General features: G+C 46.7%; 1 protein-coding gene across 12 annotated transcripts in view; it reads right to left on the bottom strand.

Annotated features, from left to right (window-relative positions):
* LOC119162985 (tRNA (34-2'-O)-methyltransferase regulator WDR6) overlaps positions 1-21854 on the bottom strand; it is a 996048-nt gene that overhangs the window by 470401 nt on the left and 503793 nt on the right. For all 12 annotated transcript variants that reach the window (XM_075884507.1, XM_075884515.1, XM_075884512.1 and 9 more), the window contains one exon: positions 20063-20251. In XM_075884507.1, coding sequence (XP_075740622.1) covers positions 20063-20251 — 189 coding nt within the window. The remainder of the gene's footprint in view (positions 1-20062; positions 20252-21854) is intronic.

Raw genomic sequence — 21854 nt, 5'->3', positions numbered from 1 at the left:
TTGCACAGCTAGTCGGTAGAGCTCGCGTAATAGCGCAGCGTGCAGCATAGTCTGTAATCACGGTTATCCATTTATTTCCCAATGTTGTTGTGGGAAAAGGACCAAGCAGGTCTAACGCAACACGGTAAAATGGTTCCGCGAGTATGTCGATTGGTTGAAGATTGCCGGCAGGTAGCAGCGACGGTGTTTTACGACGTTGGCATAGGTCACACATGGCGAGGTATCGGCGTGCCGAGTGAGCAAAGCCTGGCCAGAAGAAACAACGCCGGATGCGCTGCCACCGTGTCCAGCCGTAGGAGCGTCGTGAAATTCAGTGAGAACACAGTGCCGCAAATGCTTAGAGACAACAATGAGAAGGTCAGGCCCGTGAGGTCGGAAATTGCGGCGGTATAGCACACGCTTTTGAATGACAAAGTAGCGGGCAGAAGTATCATTTGGGGAGGATTCCGTATGGCTGATGATTTCAACCAGAACTGGATTGCGCTTCCGTTCTTCTTCAATGCTAAGGAAGTACGATACTGACAAGATAAAGTACTCCGTTGGCTCGTCAGAGTTCTCAAGATCGTCGACACGGTACCAGGAGAGGCAATCGGCATCATGTTTTAGGCGGCCAGATTTGCAGACCACTGATTAGGAAAACTCTTGCAGGCGCAAAGCCCAACGACCAAGGCGGCCTGATGGATCTTTCAGACAGTTGAGCCAGCAGAGCACATGGAGCACCTACCGAAAATGGGCGTCCGTATAGATAAGGTCGAAGTTTCGCCACCACCCATACGAGAGCAAAGCACTCACGCTCTGTGATCGAATAGTTACGTTCATGGGCGGATAAGAGGCGGCTGGCATATGCGATAACGCAATCATGGCCATGCTGTTTCTGAGCCAGCACTGCACCAACGCCCCATCTACTTGCATCTGTACAGATTTTCGTAGGGGCAGCAGGGTTGAAGTGTGCCAGTTTCGGAGGAGTAGTGAGAAGAGCGATGACAATTGAGAACGCCAAAGCTTCTTCGAAGCCACATGAAAATGGGACGTCTTTCTTGAGGAGTTGCGTAAGTGGCCTCACTATGTGCACAAAATTTTTCACAAAGCGTCAGAAGAAGGAACATAGTCCGACAAAGCTGCGTACACCCTTCGCAGATCGTGGTACAAGAAAGTTTTTGACGGCGCTGATTTTTGACGGGTCCAGTTGTACACCGCTGGCGCCTACTGATGACCAAGTACTGTGATTTTATGACATCCAAAGTGACATTTGGACGAGTTGAGCTGCAGGCCAACCCGACTGAAGATGGCTACGATGGCTGAGAGGCGCTCTATTTGAGTTTCAAATGTTGGTGAAAAGACGACGTCGTCCAAAGTAGCACAAACAGGTGGACCATTTAAATCCTCTGAGCAGGGAGTCCATCATTCGTTCGAAGGTGGCTGGAGCATTACAAAGGCCAAGGGGGGTGATGAATGCCATCTTTTCACGGGCCATTTCATCTAACCCTGTCTGCCAGTAGCCGGAACGAAGGTCCATAAAGGAAAAATAGTGGGACCCATAGAGGCAATCAAGGCATCATCTATTTGTGGCAGAGGGTACACGTCTGTTTTGATAATTTTGATTAGGTGTCGATTATCAATGCAGAAACGCCATGCAACGTTTTTCTTGCGGACTAGCACTACAGGAGAAGCCCAAGGACTGCAGGATGCCTCAATATTGTCCTTGGCGAGCATTTTGTCGACCCCACTTTGAATAATGTGACGCTAAGCCGCCGACACCCGATATGGATGCGCCTATGAATAGGATGCCCATTACCAGTGTTTATGCAGCGAGTCATAACAGTAGCTGTTCCCAACGGACGGCCGTTGAGGCAAAAAACGTCGATGTAGGACAGCAGAACGCAGTGAAGTTCGTCAGTCTGCTGCGGCATTAAGTTGAAAGCAATCATCGACCTAATAGCACTGTCGGAGCAAGTGTCAGATTGATGTTGAGCGTGGGGGCCAGAAGGAGCGGCCATCGTGAAGACATCTACCGCATTGTCTTCTAAGGTGCAGAGCAACACGAGATCCCTTGTGGCAGCACTTGAGGTGTCAAGCTACAGTTGACAACTGGAGGGCACATAGCATTCCAAGCGATGGACAGAATGGTGTGCGGTAATGTAATTCCGCGGTTTTATTTTATTATTTACAAATACTGCTGTCTCACAGTTCGAGACATTGCAGGAGTGGGTCCATAACAGCGAATACACACTAAACTAACAAAACACATGGTTTGGTAGTTCATTCAAAAAACTATTGGTAGGCAACTTTCGGAGAGAAACATCCAGATTATTCCACAATTCCACTGTGAAAGGAAAAAATGAAAACTTAAAACAATCTAGAAATGGCATGAAGGGTGTGATGTTAATGGGGTTTGACCTGCGAGTGTTTGCAACGGAGTTGGCAAAGGAAAAGGGCATGTCAATGGTGATTATCTTGTTCACAATTTTATGTAAAGTGCCGATACGCTCGCAAGTACGTCTGTGTTCAAGTGATTTGAGTGATAGGCGTACAGCGTGTGACGAAGGCGAAAAATTGTGATCATAACGGTGATATATGAATCTTATTGCTTTTTTTTGAACACCTTCCAAGTGTGCTATGTCGCATGCGCAGTGAGGTGACCAGACAACGGAGGCGCATTCAAGAACAGGCCGTATCAGGGATTTGTATGCTGTTAGTTTGCATTCGTGAGTTGCATCTTTTAACGTTCGCTTCAAGAAGCCCAATTTTCGGAGCGCTTTCGAGCAGATTAGGTTTATATGTTTATGCCATTTTAAGTTCGGTGAGAATGTTACGCCAAGATACTTGTATTCGTTGACATGCTTCATGTTCTGGCCATAGGAAAAACGTAGGGGTTCCTTCTTGTTTGTGAATGTCATGCTTACCGTTTTGTTAAGGTTTAGTGCCATTTGCCACGTTGAACTCCAGGTACGGAAAGAAGAAAAAACATTATTTAACTGTATTTGGTCACGGGAGGTACTAATACAAGAATAGAGGACACAGTCGTCGGCGTATAGACAGAGTTTGACCTTTGTATTTTTTGTTATTTCGACAACATCGTTGAGATAAATTAGGAAAATGAAGACATCGGTGATAGGGGTCAAAACATAGTCACCGTAGGGAACTGGTGGTATTGACATGAGCTCTACGTAGGTCAGTGTCTGTGGAGGGAGGCACGTATGTCCCATTGTGCAGAGGCCACTCGGCCGTTGTGCAAGAGGTTCTGTTGCGGGCAAGTGTAGACAGAGCGTACTGGTCGAACAGTCTATGAGGGTAGAATGCGCGGACAGGAAGTCGAGGCCTAAGATTACGTCGTGGGGGCATTTATCAAGAACGGTGAAGAAAACAACTGTGTGTCGATCCGCAATGCTTACAGGAGCGGAGCACGTTCGAACGATAGATGGTATTCCGCCATTTATAACAGGACCGAAGTGAGCCGTCGCAGGTGTGAAAACCTTTTTGAGCTTGCAGCGAAAATCACTTGTCATCACGGAAAGTTGAGCGCCGGTGTCGACGAGACCAGTGACATGTACGCTATCTACGTTTAAGTCTACAAGGTTCCGTTTTGTCTGTATCACCATGAGAAGATTTTCTGTCAGTCCGAGCAATGCAGCGCCGCCAACTCCGGGGGCTGCAACACTTAGTTTTCAGTCGGGGAACGTCATGGGAAGACGGGGGAAGATGGTCGGCGGAGCAGTGGAGAACGAGACTGGTGACGGGGGGATAGAGAGCGGGAGTAGTGGTGGAAGGTACGAGAGGAAGCTTTTGTAGGATGACCCCAGCAACTTCTGCAATGGCGAGAAATGTGCCCGATTCGGTGACATGAGAAGCAGATCAGCTCGTCATCGTGTGTTCCCCATGCGGACGGATTATAGAACGTTGAGGGAGAGCCAGTCAGGAAGGGACGTGCAGGTGTGTATTGGGGCTGGAAGTCGGTGCGGGGAGGCAGTGAAACAGAGTAATTCCCAAGCTCGCGATTTCCTGCCGGACGACTGCTTGAATGGGGGGCAACGTAATTGGAGGAGAGGGGTTAGGGGACGTTGGTCCCACCTTAGCTAGAGCAGCTGATTCAAGTTCCCGCCTGACGAGTCGCGTCAAGCTAGCACAGGTGTCTGGTAGATATGTGTCGAGACACGAGGACATCACAGTGGTGTTCGGAAGGCACTGAAACTGATGAAAGATGCACCTGCTTTCAGCTTGTGTAATCGAAGGCATTCTTGAATAATGGCATCAACAGATGACACATTGTTGAATATCAACAAGTTGAACGCATCGTCGGCGATACCCTTTAGAATATGCACAACTTTGTCGGGCTCGGACATGTTTTCGTCAGCTTGGCGGCATAGTGCGAGGACAGCCTGATTGTAACTAATGTAGGACTCCATTTGTGCACAGTGCTCGCAAAGCCCGTCTGGGTACTGGCTAAATTGGATTTTCCGGTTCCACTGACGCTGCAGTGTTCGTAAATGATCACCTTACTTTCGAGAACAAATGTTTGTTTTCAAAAGAACTCACTGAAAAAGGAAAGGAGCTGGCGGTTCTTAAGGATGGACAACTGCCAGATTAAGACTCGTCAGACTAGTAGCAGCAAAGTGTTCACTATTAAGTCTGAAAACGACCTTCGGGCTTTCGACTAAGTTGTGTGTCATCGATTCTAAAACATTTTTTTTTCCCTCTCGGTTTCCGTCCTTGAAAAGTATCGGTCAATCATTTCCTTTTCTGCTGAGGAATTTATTTCATTACTCTCTGATAAACATCGCTCTCTGGTTCATTTCAATGCATGTACCTTACGAAGGAATCACAATAACAATAGTGATTTCATTCATTCTACGAGGCACCCTTTTTCTTTCATATTGTTACGTTTGAAAGAGACTGGTAGACGTTGAAAGGGGCCGTTTATTAGGTCGTGAGGGGCAGCTCAGAAGCGGCCGGCTGGTTAAAGATCCTCCTGATCTTCTTCTTCCTCTCTCGCTCTGGGCGACCAGTGCGTTCGCCGTATATGCTTCTTTTTCTTCGTGCATGTACGCAACATTCCTCTCCGCGCAGACGAAGGCCGCCGGACGAGTCAGTCGAGTTGTCGGGGCGTGTACAGTTTCAGGCGCGCAACATGAACCACTTGAGTTTTGGCAGCTCGTCGACCACTCGCCGTGAGACGAGCTATTACATAGTTGACCTCTGTAAGTCTGTCGATGATGACAAAAGGTCCATCGTAAGTGGCCAAAAACTTTTGGCATAACCCGCGCTTGCGCATCGGAGTCCACAACCACACCAGATCACCACGGCGATAAATCACTGGTCGATGATGAATGTCATAGCGTGCCTTGGCTTTGTCTTGCGATGCCAATGTGCGTAGTCGAGCTATGCGACGCGCCTCTTCGGCGAGGCAGAGAGTCTATGCGACGGTGACGTTGTCGTGGTCACGGAAAGGCAATATTGTGTCGATTGTGTGCCGGGGCGAACGTGCATAAAGCAAAAAGAAAGGGCTATAGCCTGTAATCTCATGCTTCGCGGTGTTGAACGCGTAAGTAATGAACGGGAGTACGTCATCCCAGTTCTTGTGGTCGCATGAGACATACATAGACAACATGTTGATAATAGTGCGGTTGGTACGCTCCGTCAGCCCATTAGTTTGGGGGTGGTATGGTGTCGAGTGACGCAGGCGGGATTCACATAAACGGAGTAGCTCCTCCACGACATCCGCTGTGAATTGTCGTCCACGATCACTGATAATCAGGCGAGGTGGGCCATGTCGGAGGATGACGTACTGTAACAAAAACGACGAGACTTCACTGGCAGTTGCGGAGGGGACGGCTGCCGTCTCGCAGTAGCGTGTGTGGTAGTCGACGCAAACAATTATCCATCGGTTGCCCTTAGCCGATTTTGGGAAAGGGCCCAGAAAGTCAATGCCCACTTGTTCGAAAGGTGCGCTTGGAGTAGGCATCGGCTGTAGAAGACCAGCTGGACCAGTTGATGGACGTTTGTGACGCTGACATTGCATGCAGCTTGCCACATAACTCTCAACAGACTTCTGCATACCCGGCCAATAAAAGCGCTCTTTAGTCCGGTGAAGCGTCCGCGCCAAACCTAAATGTCCAGATGTAGGGTCGTCATGCATGACACTCATAATTTATAACTGTTTGCAGGCTCTCCGGGACCACTAGAAGGAAACGCGCGCCACTGCTGGAGAGGTTCCTTTTGAACAACAGTCCACCACGCATACGGAAACGGCGTGAACTAGTGGAAGCGGATGCAGCGGCAAATAGTGGTGCTAGTTTGGCATCTTTGCGCTGTTCTGCTCTGAAACGGGGATAGTCCGGGAACGTAGGCGACACAGACGCTACAAGCTGGTCAAGGTCATCGGATTCACAATCTGTTGTGCTAAGTGGCATATGTGAAAGACAGTCCGCGTCAGCATGTCGACGACCACTCTTGTAAGCGACGGTAAAACTGTATTCTTGTAGCCGGAGTGCCCAGCGCGCAAGGCGGCCACAAGGGTCACGAAGGTTGACAAGCCAACACAACGAGTGGTGGTCGGTTACGACTGTGAATGGGTGTCCGTACAGGTAAGACCTAAAAGGCTGAATTGCAAATAATACCGCCAGGCATTCTTGTTCGGTAACAGTGTAGTTTTGTTCCGGCCTGCTTAGGGAGCGACTTGCGTATGCGATGACGTGCTCGCGGTCGCCGTAACGTTGTACTAGGACGGCTACAATACCTATGCCGCTAGCATCCGTATGAAGCTCTGTCGGAGCAGAAGGACTGAAGTGCTGAAGGACGGGTCGTGACGTCAACAAAAACTTCAATTGACGAAATGAAGAATCGCACTCCGGAGTCCACTCAAAGGAATTGTCCTTTCGTAAGAGGCATGTCAGAGGGTACGCAATGTCGGCAAACTTCGGAATAAAGCGGCGGAAGTATGAACAAAGCCCCAGGAAACTACGAAGCTCCTTGACGGAACGCGGCGCATTGAACGCCTCAACTGCTGCTGTCTTCTGGGGGTCAGGGCGAATGCCATCCTTGTCAACGAGATGCCCGAGCACAAGCGTCTGGCGGTCTCCGAAGTGGCATTTCTTCGAGTTTAAAATTAGGCCAGCGTTTCGGATGCAGTTCAAAACAGTGTCCAGACGAGAGTTGTGTTCACTGAACGTGCGGCCAAAGATGATGACATCGTCGAGGTAGCACATGCAGATGTTCCACTTCAAGCCACGCAGAATGGTGTCCATAAACCTCTCGAACGTGGCCGGTGCATTGCACAGTCCAAATGGCATCATGTTGAATTCAAAGAGCCCATCGGGGGTTACAAAGACAGTCTTTTGCTTGTCCTCTGGGTGCATCGGAATTTGCCAATAACCAGATCGTAAGTCTACGGAGGAAAAATAAGAGGCCGAATGTAAGCAGTCTATTGCGTCCTCTATACGTGGCAGCGGGTATACGTTCTTTTTAGTCACGGCATTCAGTCGGCGATAGTCGACGCAAAATCTCCAAGATCCATCTTTCTTCTTAACGAGGATTACCGGTGCTGCCCATGGACTGGCTGACTCTTGCACCACTCCCTTTTGCATCATTTCCTGCACTTGGTCGTTGATAATTTGTCTTTCTGACGGGGAAACACGATATGGTTTTTGGCGAATCGGACTTGCCGTGCCAGTGTTGATGGTATGGCGCGTTCGAGACAGGGGGATAGGGACTACTTTGCCCTTCTGCGCAAAGTCAAATACCGAAACGTGCTTCAACAGCACATTCAATAAAGTTCGGCATTCGCTTGAGCTAAGCGACTTATTTATCGTTGCCATAAGCGCCCCGTCCAAATTGTGACAACCAGTTCCGTCACGTTCTTCCGGCACGTCTGTGAGCTCGACCACTGATAAGGTCACGTGTTCTTTGCTGACCGAAGCTAATTTCAAACCATTGGATAGTGTCACGGGCTCAGAGGAACAGTTTACAGTCCATAGGCCAGTTCGTCCGCCATCAATCAACACCACACAATGGGGAACCAACACATTCTTCTTCACGCAGTTTATGTGCATTGGTTCTACGCTCGCATCGAAGCTGTCAGAATCCGCGCCGCGACAAACAACAGGAACACGTACGGTAGACAACGCAGGTATGAACGTATCGCCACAGACACACAGCGTAGTTTGGTCATTTGCCGGAGTGTCCAGAAGTTCTGAAGGCATCTGGCCACTCACAAAGACTTTCCCCATGCGACAGTCTACAGTGGCACCACATTCTCGCAAGAAGTCCATGCCGAGAATGACATCATGTGTCGACCGAGGAATAATCACAAACTCTGTCGTTATCATAAGGCCTCCCAAAAATACCTCAGCACTACACACACCAATAGGGCGCAATGGCTCTCCACTCACTCCACAAAACGTCGATGTTTCATCCCAGGTAAAAACAACTTTCCGCCCTAACACGTCTTTAAAGGAAACACCCATCACGGAAATCGTTGCACCTGTGTCCACCAAGGCCATCACAGGCACATGATCCACCAAAACACGCACTTTGTTTTTAAACATACACACAGGAGGTATTTCTCTCAGTAGCACGTTTCCAGCGACCTCACCCCCATTGGCCGCACTGGCTAGTTTTCCGGTGGCGAAGAGGGCGCTTTGCGACGCAGCGGTGAAGGAGAACGATGAGCACGAGGTCGCGGTGGGGGCGTTAAACTCCTGTCAGATGCCGGGGAGTGATTGCGGAAGCTGCTGGGCCAATAGTTGTCATCAGGTGGTATGTGGGCCGGCCGCCGGACACCATGAGGCTGTTCGAAGGGTCGTGAAAAGTCAGATGGTTGGTGATACCGAGGAGTCACCCGACGGTTGCAAAATCGCGATATGTGGCCTGGCACACCGCAGGAATAGCACACCGGCCGAGGTCGAAACGTCGGTCGCTCGTTGATGAATACAGCGTCATCATTTGCTCTTGTGTGACGGATGTACTGGTTGGGTGAGTCGTGCCGAGACGTCGGGTGTCGAGGAGGCATGCGTCGAGAGCGTCGGTCATACCGTGACGCGGGAAGTCTGGTTGTCATCCCTGACTGTGGGGCTGGGCTGTACTCCACAGTTGCCGCGCTCATCGTCGGTTGCCATGGAGTCAAAGGAGGCACATCCATAGCCTCACGTGGCAGACGCAACTCGCGATGGTCAGCTGTCGAACACGTCATTCCTCGGTGGGACAGTTCCTCACGAACTATCTGTCGAATTGTAGAAAAAAGGTCGAGGCCGGGATTCGTGTCCACACTGGCAACAGTTGTAACGTTAGCCAGCCGACCAAACTTGGGCGCAATTCGACGCATCTTGAGCGTTTCAAACGTTCGGCAATGCTGAATGACGTCGGACACAGAACTGAGGCTTTCTTTTCCAATTAGAAAATTATACACGTCCTCAGCTATCCCTTTGAGCAGATGCCCAACTTTGTCCTCTTCCGACATGGTAGCACAGACCACCTTGCACAGCCTTAACACTTCTTCTATGTAAGTGGTGCATGTCTCACCTGGTAGTTGTGCCCGTTGCGACAGTGTTTGCTCAGCCCGCTTCTTTCTAGCAACCGAGTCGCCGAAACACGCCCTGAGCTCTTCAACAAAAAGATCCCACGTCGTGAGTGCGTCCTCGTGGTTCTCGTACCATACTAGTGCGGTGTCGGTAAGGGAGAACACTACGTTGGCTAGCATAGCGGCTGCATCCCAACCATTGGACTTGCCCACACGTTTGTACTTGGTGAGCCAGGCGTCGTTATCTTCTTCGGCTTTTCCTCCGAAGGGCGGTGGAACTCGGTAGTACGGAAGCGGGCCAGATGGTGCCGTCCGGGAAACGCCTGCTTCTTCGGGCATGCCGAAGTCACTCACGGCAGATGGTGGGAGACCGGCAAGTCGACGGCTTCGTCGAAGCTGTGGCAGCGTTCGTTCCGTAGTTGAAGCACTTACCCAGCTCCTCCACCACTCTGTTACGTTTGAAAGAGACTGGTAGACGTTGAAAGGGGCCGTTTATTAGGTCGTGAGGGGCAGCTCAGAAGCGGCTGGCTGGTTAAAGATCCTCCTGATCCTCTTCTTCCTCTCTCGCTCTGGGCGACCAGTGCGTTCACCGTATATGCTTCTTTTTCTTCGTGCATGTACGCAACAATATGTATATCGGAAACCTGCCTTTCCGACATCGATGCGGATTTGTATAGTTTTACGTCGTACAAATCTGAGTATTGTCACCGCGTGTCTGATGCCCATGGTGGCTTAGCTATTTTCATTTCTTTTGACATTAATTATAGCCACAGATTGGATCTTTCAATTACCATTCCATATTGCGAATCAGTTTAAATAGCAATTGAGCAGCCTCATTTTACACAGAATCAAAAAAATTCAGTACTTGGTAGTATCTATCGCTCACCTTCTTCTTCACTATCTCAGTTCCTATTGGCTCTTGTGACTATCCTGAACAATTTATCTCTAGAGAACGAAAACATACTTTTGGTAGGTGATATCAACATTAACTTATTAGATTCTCATTCGAATAATACCATTATCTATAATGATTGCCTTCTAGGGTACGGGTTTATGTGGCTCATTGATTCGCACACTAGATCCAACACACGTGGCTCTAACACTCTTTTAGATCATGTTTTTTCTAACTTCAGTCGTAAAGTATCCAGAGTAGTATATGTCGACATTACCGATCACTATAGGGCTATCACTATAGAGCTATAGGGCTATCACATTTGATAGCCCTATAGCTCGAATCAACACAGTCTTTACTATCGCGTGCTTTGACAAAGTAAGTTTTATCGATGCTATTTCAAAATTTGACTGGTCCAAAGTTAGCTAACAAACTGATCCACAATCAACAGTTGATACATTTTATTCCTCATTCTCGGAAGCTACTTGTGCCAGTACTCGTATCTTTGCTCTTAACAAGAAATACCAAAAGCCTCAAAGCCCTTGGATGACATCTGCCTTATTAACGAGTCTGAGGAAAAAGAATAGTCCCTATAGGAAAGTGAAGAGACAACCCTTTAATAACACCTTGGCAAATCATAATAAAAGTTGTTGTAATATCCTTCACTCTTCGTTAAAATGTGCCAAGAAACTTAATTATAATGAACAAATTTGGAAGAATAAAAACAATCATAAAAAACAGTGGGAACTGTTTAATGAATTCTTAAATTCACCTGTAACCAAAGCACCCATAACGAAAATCACTGACCATAACGCTACTTATTGTCATTCTGGCGACATTGCCGATGCGATTTCTGAGTAGTTCTGTTGGTCATCCAACTGTCCTAAAAATGTTCCTTCACCTAGTTTACTGATCTTATCTCACTCATTTTTTCTCTTCCCCTCTTCAGCTGACGAAATAGTATGAGCTATTCGCAATCTTAAAAATACTTCTCCTGGTTTGGATAACATTTGTGCGTGTCATTTAAAGACGGTTGGTCATATCATTTCTCTGCCCTTCACCCATATAACTAACCTCATCTTTTTTAAGGGTTCGTTTCCTGACTCATAAAGCGCAAAAGTCACACCAATTTTTAAAAAAAGTGATAAAGCTGCCATTAAAAATTATAGGCCTATATCTATCCTTCCATCATTAAGCAAACTAATTCATCATCTGTTTGTAAAGCATCTTAATGCTTACCTTACGAAATTTAATGTTATAAAGCCTTCCCAGTTTGGCTTTTGTCATGGAAGCTCCACTGACCATGCTCTGCTTTTTTTGACCGACTTCATCAAACATTCCATCAACAGCAGTAACTTCTCGGGTTCAGTATTTTTAGACTTAACAAAAGCATTCGACACACTCAATCACTCCATTCCATTCAATGAGTTAGAATTTTACGGTATCACCGAACCGCCTTTAAACTTTCTAAAAAGTTACCTGTTTAACCAACAAAATGTCACCTTTACTAGTGGCTCTTATTCTAACACTAAGATTACTAATCGAGGTGTTCCGCAGGAGTCTATTCTTATTTATTATTTATATAAATAGTCTCCCTGATGTCATACATTCTGCACATTGTGTGTGGTACGCTGACGACACCATAGTATCGTGTAAAGCCAAAACAGTTCCATCTTTAATATCCAAACTAAATTCTGTACTGAATGATGTGGCTTTATGGTGTAACAACAATGACCTAACTATAACCCCTGTAAATCTCAGTTTATGGTTTTCAGATCATCTGAAAAACATATGTTAACTGCTGCTGCTGCAACATTGGGTTCTAATACTATCAATGTTTGCGATTCTGTTTCTTTTCTTGGTGTACGTTTAGACATAACCCTTAATTTTGATCTACACTAGTTAGACTTAAAAAAAACTGCTTTTGGTATTCGTACATTGATTAAAGCTAGGCCATACTTCTCTACTAATTAGTTATTATCACTCTACTTTTCATTTATTCATAGTCATTTTAACTATGGCATAAGTACCTGGGAGAATACCTATCATTCTTACGTCTCATCTATGCAACACATACAAAATCAAGCTATCCACATCACCACTTTGTGCCCTCGTCCTTCCAACGCTATTTCATTGCTTAAACAATATAACATTTTGTGTATCAGTAAGTTATTTGAATTTCATTGTACTTGTTTATTCTTTATTATAATTAACTGTCGGCTACCTTTTGATCTCATCAACTGTGACTTACTGAAAAACACTAAACGCACTTGCTTTGCAGTAGAAGCAAGTTTACTGCTACCCCGAGTTTGCACTAACTACGGCATAAAATTATTGTCATTCACAGCCATTTCGTTATGAAACTCTATTCCACCCACTATAAGGTCTCCAGCTAACCTACACACATTAAAAAAAACTTTGAAATTATATCTACTAACATCATAAATTATTTTATGTAGTTCTTTCTGATTTGTGATACAGTGTTTATATTGTTGTAGTTGTATCTATTACTATTTTTTATTCGTTTCATTGTTTTGCTATATACCCTGTTATGTAACATTGTTCTGTTTATGCTATTTCGTCTTGCCATTTGCCATTGCAATTTTTTTCATACTTTTTTTATTGTGGGTCCCCCTGCAGTCTTCGGACTATGGAACCCTAGTCTGTAAAACGTTTCCTTCATTTTATGTATCCTTACTTTGGTAATAATAATAAACTTCAAACTTAAAGTGGAAGTTTGTGCGCAAGTCGACAACTCATTCTTCGCAGCTTGACGACGACCAAAGAGGTTCTCAAAAAGTTCACGGATCTTTTCCTTGAAGCGGTCCCAGCTTGTAATGTCATGCTCGTGGTTGTCGAACCAAACACGAGGGGTTCCGTTGAGATAAAAGAAGACATTCGTGAACATAAGTATGAGACCCTATCTGTAAGTGGCGCTCACGCGTCTGTAGAGCCGTAGCCACTAGTCGACGTCGGAACCCTCGCGGCCCGAGAACATGCAATGGTCTTTGAGGGCGGCAAGCATCACGAAAGTTGTTGTGGGTGCTGGGTTGGCAGGCCGGGCAGATGGGCAGGCGACAGGAGAGGATGTAGCCGAGTCTTGAGTGGTCATGTTGAAAGCCACGAGGGAGCGTCCGCTTCGGAGTTCTGTGGCCAGGACCAGGATCACACAACACTCCACCAAATATGTTACGAGAAGGATACCGACTTAAAAGAGTAGTCACAGATGTATTTTCAGCTGGTTAAGCGAGCAGCACCAGCCACAGAGGTTAGCTCGCGCCAGTCTATCTGCTTTGTCTTTTTCATCTCCACGCACTGGCACGTAGCAATATCTTTAGCGCCTATTCATGACATTTGACTCAATAAAAAAATTAAACACGGTCATTTTTCATGCGCATGCTTTAGGTAACATCGATTCCCAAGGTATGTGGAAACTGCCGAATTTTTTATCTTTTTCAAGTCACATGTTGTATTTATATGTCTGTATAAACACACATTGGCATGGTGTGCTTACCAATCTGATGGTACAGCTTTCAGGAAGCTATTTGATGCATGTAAACAACACGTAAAAAAAATCAAAGTATGGCCTGCACGGCGAGTACACGTACAGACGTGGTCACAGAGGCTGCATAATTTTTTGGATAGGTAAAATAGCCTTCAACATCACAGTTGCTGCAGTCACCATCTCTGAGGCTGCAAAGCTTCACCGCACCCGTTTGTTGTTCTGCAAACCCACATCAGCCGCAGCGGCTTAAGAGAAAACATTCTCACGGCTTCTCTTTTAAATTTTAATATATTGTTACGAGTGACTGTGTTTATTTACAAATGAGGTGAAGTGGCGTTGTGAAATAGCAGCATACTTCTGAGACAGGCCTAGAACGCTTCCACCCAACCACACAGTCCAGGTGCCGCTCCACTACTCTTCTTCTTCTGCGCCCCGTAGGCTTGCGCATCTTCGTTTCATTTCCCCTGGCGGCAGACGAAGCTCGCCGAGCGAGTTAAATAGGCCTATGATGGTACTGTTTGAGGCGAGCTACGTGAACAATTTGCATAGTGCGCGAACACCGGTTATTGGCTGTGACTCGGGCGACAACGTAATTCACGTCACTGAGACGAGTGACTATCACGAATACGCCAGAATAGTTTGCTAGAAACTTCCGGTACAATCCTTTTTTACGAACAGGAGTCCACAGCCACACGTAGTCACCAGGAGAAAGCTCTAGGGGGATATGCTTGGCATCGTAGCGACTCTTGCTGTGTTCTTGCGAAGACAATGTTCGAAGGCGCGCTAGTTGACGTGCTTCTTCAGCGCGACACAACGTCTGAGCGATGGACAGATCTTCCTGATGCTAGAAAGGTAATAGAGTGTCCAGAAAACTCTGTGGATTTCGTGCGTAAAGCAGAAGGAAGGGCGAATGTCCAGTAACTTCATGCTTGGCGGTGTTATACGCGTAAGTAACAAACAGTAAGACGGCGTCCCAGTTCCTGTGGTCAGCATCAACGTACATCGATAGCATATTCGTGAGAGTTCGATTTGTTCTCTCAGTGAGACCGTTAGTTTGCGGATGGTAAAGGGTGGAGTGGCGATAAGAGGAGTCACAGAGGCGCAAAATTTCTTCAACCACATCGGCCATAAATTATCGTCGACGGTCACTGATGACAACCCGTGGAGCCCCGTGACGCAGTATGACCCGTTGTAACAGAAAAGAAGAAACAGCAGCTGCTGTGGCCGATGTCAGTGCGTCCGTTTCCCTATAACACGTTAAATAATCCACACACACTATAACATATCGGTGGCCCGATGGGGTCTTAGGAAGGGGTCCGAGCAAGTCGATGCCGACTTTTTCAAAAGGGGATGTCGGTGGAGGGATGGGCTGCAAATAACCTGCCCGGGCAGTGGTGGATCGCTTGTGGCGCTGACATATAGCACAGCTGGTGATGTACTGTTTTGTGGTCTTCCACATTTTCGGCCAGTAGAACCTCTCACGTAGTCGATGTAGCGTACGTGTGAAGCTGAGATGACCGGATGTTATGTCATCGTGCGCAGAACGAAGGATGACCTGGCGCAGGCTTTCCGGCACCACCAGAAGCAAGGGGAGGCCATTGGCTGAATAGTTTCTTTTATACAGCAAGCCATTTGAAATTTTAAAGTGCTCGTCGATAGAGTTATGTGCAGCTTCGAGCAAGGGTTTCAGGGTAGGGTCGCGCTGCTGCTCACGTTTGAAGCTGCTGGCATCTGGGAAGTCGGACGAAACAGAAACTAAATAGTCATCAATGTCATTGTCGTCAGCATTGGTGCGTAGTGAAGGAAAGTGGGATAAGCAGTCGGCATCTGTGTGACATCGTCCGCTCTTATAGGTAACAGAAAAGCTGTACTCTTGGAGGCGCAACGCCTACGAGCCAGCCGGCCATAGTGAGTGGTGATCGGTCACTATTGTGAACTCGCGGCCATGTAGATACGGTCGGAACTTCTGAATGGTGAAGACGACTGCTAAGCACTCGAGCTCGGTGACGGTGTAAGTCGTCTCTGCTCGGGTAAGTGTCCGACTGGCATATGCTACGACGTGCTGGCGGCTGTTGCAGAGTTCGACCAGCACAGCACCAACACCTAGCCCACTAGCATCAGTATGAAGTTCAGTCAAAGCATCAGGATCAAAATGCTTTAGGATGGGTCCTGAAGTCAGTAAAAACTTTAGCTCTTGAAATGCAGCCTCACATTTATCATCCCACAAGTACGGTGTGTCTTTACGAAGAAGGGACGTCAGTGGGAAGGCAAGTTGTGTGTAGCTCTTAATAAATCTGCGGAAATATGAGCACAGACCCAGAAAACTTAGCAGGTCCTTCACTGTTCGTGGTTGTTCAATGTTGCGACCACTGCGGTCTTCTGTGGGTCTGGTCGTACGCCTTCTTTATCCACGAGGAAGCCTAATACGACGGCTTGACATTCTCCAAAATGGCACTTCTTTGAGTTTAAAACAATGCCAGCTTCGCCTAAGCATTGAAACACAAGCGACAAGCGGTGGTTATGCTTTTGAAAAGTCTAGCCGTAGATAGTCACATCATCTAAATAGCACATGCAAATTTCCCATTTTAGTGCACGGAGTACTGTATCAATAAATCTCTCGAATGTCGCTGGAGCATTGCACAAACCAAAGGGCATAACGTTAAACCCAAAAAGACCATCTGGTGTTACGAAGGTCGTCTTCTCTTCATCTGAGGGATGCATAGGAATTTGCCAATACCTAGAACACAAGTCGACAGAAGAAAAATAGGAGGCAGAATGCAGGCAGTCCACGGCGTCATCAATACGTGGCAAAGGGTAGACGTCCTTTTTTGTGATGGCATTTAGGCGACGATAGTCTACGCAGAATCTCCATGAATTATCCTTCTTCCTGACTAGAATGACAAGAGCTGCCCACAGACTACACGATTCTTGTATGACGCCCTTCTTTAGCATGTCTTCAACTTGCTCAGCGATGACTTTCCTTTCGGAAGGCGATACGCGATAGGGCTTCTGGCGTATTGGTGGTGCTTGGCCTGTATAGATGCGGTGTTGCGTACGTGAAGACGGTGGCGTAACGGTAGATGTCTCGTCTTGGGCAAAGTCAAAGACTGAGGCGTAGCGTGCGATCACCTCCTGCAGCAGCGACCGTTCAGTTGACGGAAGTGACTTGTTAATCATACGGTCAATGCTGACAGAATAGTCGGGGTACGAGTTGGCGTGGGGTTTCTTTACATCCACCGACAGTTGGAGTGACCGTATGATAAGAGTACTTTGCTCTTGAAAGCTTGCCAATTTAAGCCCTGCAGGCAGATATATGGGCTGCGCGGAAACGTTCACAGTCCACAAATTGGCACAACCATCGACTGTAAGCACGAGCCAACGAGGCACAATAACGTTTTTCTTAAGTGCATTACTGAAGTTCGGCTCGGCTAAACTGTAGTAAGAACCCACACAAGAACGCGAAGAGTTTACACGCACAAACATTGCGGTATGTGGGGCCAAGCAGACGTCTTCAGACACGGAAAACACTTCCAAGCAGTCATCAACGGTATCTTTCGTCAATGGAGACTGCAACACGGGACGAAAAATAATCCCACCACTACCACAATCTAGAGTTGCACCACATTCCCGCAAAAAATCTATACCTAGAATGGGTCGTGGGTTGCTCGTGCAAGCACCGTTATTTCAGCTCGAAACGTTTGATTTCCTACAGAAAGTAAAACAGAACAAACTCCAACCGGGCTCAACGTTTCTCCCCCTACGCCGCGGAACGTAGCACTCCGATTCCAAGCAAGCATTACTTTTGTCCCAAGGTGATTTTTATAAGACATGCTCATTATGGAAACGGCAGCACCGGTATCAACTAGTGCAACAGTACTCACATTGTCTACAAAAACACTCAGTTTGTTCTCAACCATTACAACACAAGGGGGTCTTGCGGAAGATGATTTTGCGGCCTCACCCCCTTTGGTCGCACCAGTTAGTTTCCCAGTGGTGGTGGCGTCCCTGAGCGGCGACGCGGAGACGAGGATCGCTGTTCGCGTGCGGGTGGTGGGTTAACGCTGCGGTCGGAGCAAGGCGAGTCAGCACGTGCTGCGTGTTGCTGTTGGAAAGAGCCCTGAAATGGTCGAGACTCGCCAGCAGGTATATAGGGCATGTACACGTTGAATCGTGGAGCTCGCTGCTGGCAACGGTAGCAGTACCTAGCGATGTGTGCAGGTAGCCCGCAGTTGTAGCAAGTACGGGTGTCGCGTCTGGTCGTCCCCGGCGAAGTAAACCTCGTCGGTTGATAAAAGCCGGGCGATGGTGTTCGAGGAGTAAATCCCTGTGACGCAGCTTGCCTGCGTTCCTGGTTTCCGAGTGGTCGTTCACTCCTTCGTTCGAACCGATCGGTGTAATTCGGGCGAGGCTCAAAGCAGCTCTGTCGCATCCGAGGTACCAGTGGTTCACGGGGCCGTTGGTCGAATGCACACTGATGGCAGACACCAGCGGTGTCCACAGCTCGCAGTTGAGCGAGTTCTTCCTTAACCACTCGTCTTATAAGAGAAGAGATGTCGTCCTGCGATGGAAGGTTGACACTTGCAATCGTGGGCACATTGTCAAGACGTCCAAAGTTCGGTAGGACTCTCCTCCTCTTTAGCGCTTCAAACGCTCGGCAGTGTCTCCTTAGGTCGGAAGGTGGCTGTAAGTCTTCCTTAGTGATAAGGAAATTGTACACGTCTTCTGCGATTCCCTTGAGCAGATGACCTACTTTATCTTCGTCACACATGGTCGCACTCACGATTCCGCAAAGCTTCAAGACGGCCTCTATGTAGGTGGTGCATGTTTCACCAGGTAACTGAGCTCTGCGTGAAAGCGTTTGCTCCGCCTGCTTGACCTTAGCTGTTGAGTCACCAAAACACCTCTTCAGCTCGTCCACGAAAATGTTCCATGTGGTCAATGCACTCTCATGGTTGTCGAACGAAAGAGACGCGGTGCCGACGAGAAAAAATACCACATTCTCGAGCTGCTTAGCAGTGCTCCAGCGGTTGCTGCGACTCACTCTTTGGTAGTGCTTGAGCCAGTCGTCAACATCGTCATCCGGCTGCCCCGAAGAGGTCCTCGGCTGACGTTCCGGCATGCCGCAGCGATTTTGTCCTGGCGGGTGAGCGTGTTGCTCATCAGCAACGAGGTTGTTATGGCCTGCTCCCGCGTCCTCCATGTCTGGTAGCTGCGGTGGCAAGCCTGCCAAGCGTCTGTTCCGTCGCGAAATCGGTAGAGCTGGGTCGTCCAGATCAATGTACCCGGCACCTTTCACCAAACTGTTACGAGTGACTGTGTTTATTTACAGATGAGGTGAAATGGCGTTGTGAAATAGCAGCATACTTCTGAGACAGGCCTAGAACGCTTCCACCCAACCACACAGTCCAGGTGCCGCTCCACTACTCTTCTTCTTCTTCTGCGCCCCGTAGGCTTGCGCATCTTCGTTTCAATATTAATTACTTTATGGACTAGCATTAATGAGAACTAATAGACAATAATGACAGGGAAAGTATAGGATAAGTTAGCAGAAGTATTTGTAGTGTAAATGTGAAAAAAGAAAAGTGGACTAAAAGATTACTTGTCACCGGCAGGATCCAAACCTAACAAGCCGCAACGCGTACTTGCCACATATCGGCTTGGATTAGATGGGGGCTCCTTGCACTGATAGTATGCATGATGCTTAAAAGATGGCGCTTGGCTATAGTATTCTATAATGTTCAGAGAGTGGAAGAATCAGATGACACTCTTGCGGCTATTTATAAGGAAGGTGATAAATACTAGCGAAAAAAAAAACCTACTTTTATTGAGAAATGCGAGGGGTTCAAGAATTATGCGTGCGCGAATATTACGTGAGTAAACACGGTATGCGGCGCTATTTCAAAAAAATTCTCATGGCTTCGTGTACATTGTACACTTATGCACAACTGCCCCACACACAACTGAATTTTAACGACCTGATGGTTTAGCGGTCTTTTAAAGCAGAAAGAAAAAAAAACTCATAAAAAGCAATTCTTGCAGGGCTCAAAAAAAAAAATTAGCCCATCGCTTTTTTTTTTTTTTTGAAAACTTTGGCAGTTCTATAGGGCCACTTAGAGAAAAAGCTAAACAAGGACATAATGGTGGAACCTTCTACCTCATCCTCGTCAATGTAGAAACCATGGATTGATCCACAGCGGTCTCCGACATACAGGGCCTCCATGGTGGAGCAGTAAAGAGCCGCAGTTGCCCAGCGCTGTCTGCCACGTGGGAGTGCACACGTGGCATATAGGTCTACGCTTTCTGGGTCCTCTCCAGAAACTTCTTCAGGGACTCGTGACAAAACCTGTGAACAAAAGAGGGCTTTACCTATCATGTAACTCTAACACAATGTCGTAACTATTTCTCATGAAATGTAACCCCTCAATAATGAAATCGCAGGGGAAGAGATTTTCGTTCCATCTTGTGAAAATTTCTTAGTCGTGCAAATAGAGAAACACCTTCAAATTTTATTGCCACTTCTGCATTCGCAATTTCGTTCCAGATAAACTTTAAAAAGTTGGCCGTACAAACCCTTGGATAACGCGCGATCTAATTCACTTAAAACGCAAAATTAAAAGGCGAAGAAAGCAAAAAATAGCTAATGATGTAGTTCTGCACGATCTAAGAGATACTTTAGCATCCAAGTTGAAGGAGGCTAGGGAACATTATTACACCGAGACACTAGGCCGCTTTGCGTCAGAGAGTCCACGAAAATTTTACCAGTTCTTACAAAACAAAGACAACCGTATCCCTGATGAAATAATGAACGGAGAAACCGCTGTCACAAATAAAAACGAAATAGCAAGCGCATTTAATTCCTACTTTCAGAGCGTTTTCTCAAGACCACAAAACTTGAGTATTATGACGGTGCCAGGTCCTTCAAGCCTAATAAATATATCCTTGGAAGGGGTGACATAACTATTATTGCGGCTAGACGTAAAAAAATCGACCGGCCCTGACGGTATCCCAGCTGTTTTTCTAAAGAGGCATGCTGAAATTATAGCTAGATTATTAGTAATAATATTTGATATTTCGATTAAAACTAGTACAGTGCCCGACGATTGGCTGCTAGCACGTGTAATTCCGGTATTTAAGAAAGGTAACAGATTATTAGTCAGCACTTATCGACCAATCTCCCTTACCTGTATTTGTTGCAAATTACTTGAACATATTATAGCGAAATATTTAAATACTTTTCTTGAACAAAATAATGTAATTCACAGCATGCAACATGGCTTCCGACGGGGATTATCTACCACCACACAATTATTAGCAACTGTTAACGAGTTCTCCAAAGTTCTGGACAAGTCTGGACAGGTTGATGTCATCTTTATGGACTTTTCCAAGGCCTTTGACAAGGTCCCGCATATCAAGCTAATAGATAAAATGAAGGATATTGGCATTCCTCCAGAAATAATTAACTGGGTCATAGCATACTTAACGAACAGAAAGCAGTACGTAGATATAAACGGTTTCACCTCTGGTTATTTGGGGGTGTTATCTGGAGTCCCGCAAGGGTCAGTTCTCGGGCCAATACTATTTAATATTTATATTAACGATTTAGTTCAAGCTATCCGACCTGGCGTGTCTGTTAAGTTATTTGCAGACGATTGCGTAATTTTTAATACCATAAATTCTATCTATGACCAGCGTGACTTGTGTGAGAACTTAAACTACATAAAAGAATGGTATAAAAAGTGGGAAATGGTAATTAATTTTGAGAAAACTGCATATTTATGTCTGAGTAACAAAATCCGAAAACTGGAGTTTACTTATAATGTAGGTGGATACACTATCAGGCAAGTAGAAGAATTCAAGTACTTGGGTGTAACGATTACATCGAAGCTTAGCTGGACAGCACATATTTATGGTATATGTTCTGCTGCCAGGAGAAAATTAGGCTTTCT

This window comes from Rhipicephalus microplus, unplaced genomic scaffold, assembly GCF_043290135.1.
Source record: "Rhipicephalus microplus isolate Deutch F79 unplaced genomic scaffold, USDA_Rmic scaffold_34, whole genome shotgun sequence".
In the NCBI taxonomy this organism is placed as follows: domain Eukaryota; kingdom Metazoa; phylum Arthropoda; class Arachnida; order Ixodida; family Ixodidae; genus Rhipicephalus; species Rhipicephalus microplus.
The sequence above is the reverse complement of the archived record's forward strand: the minus strand, read 5'-3'. Positions and strand labels throughout refer to the sequence as shown.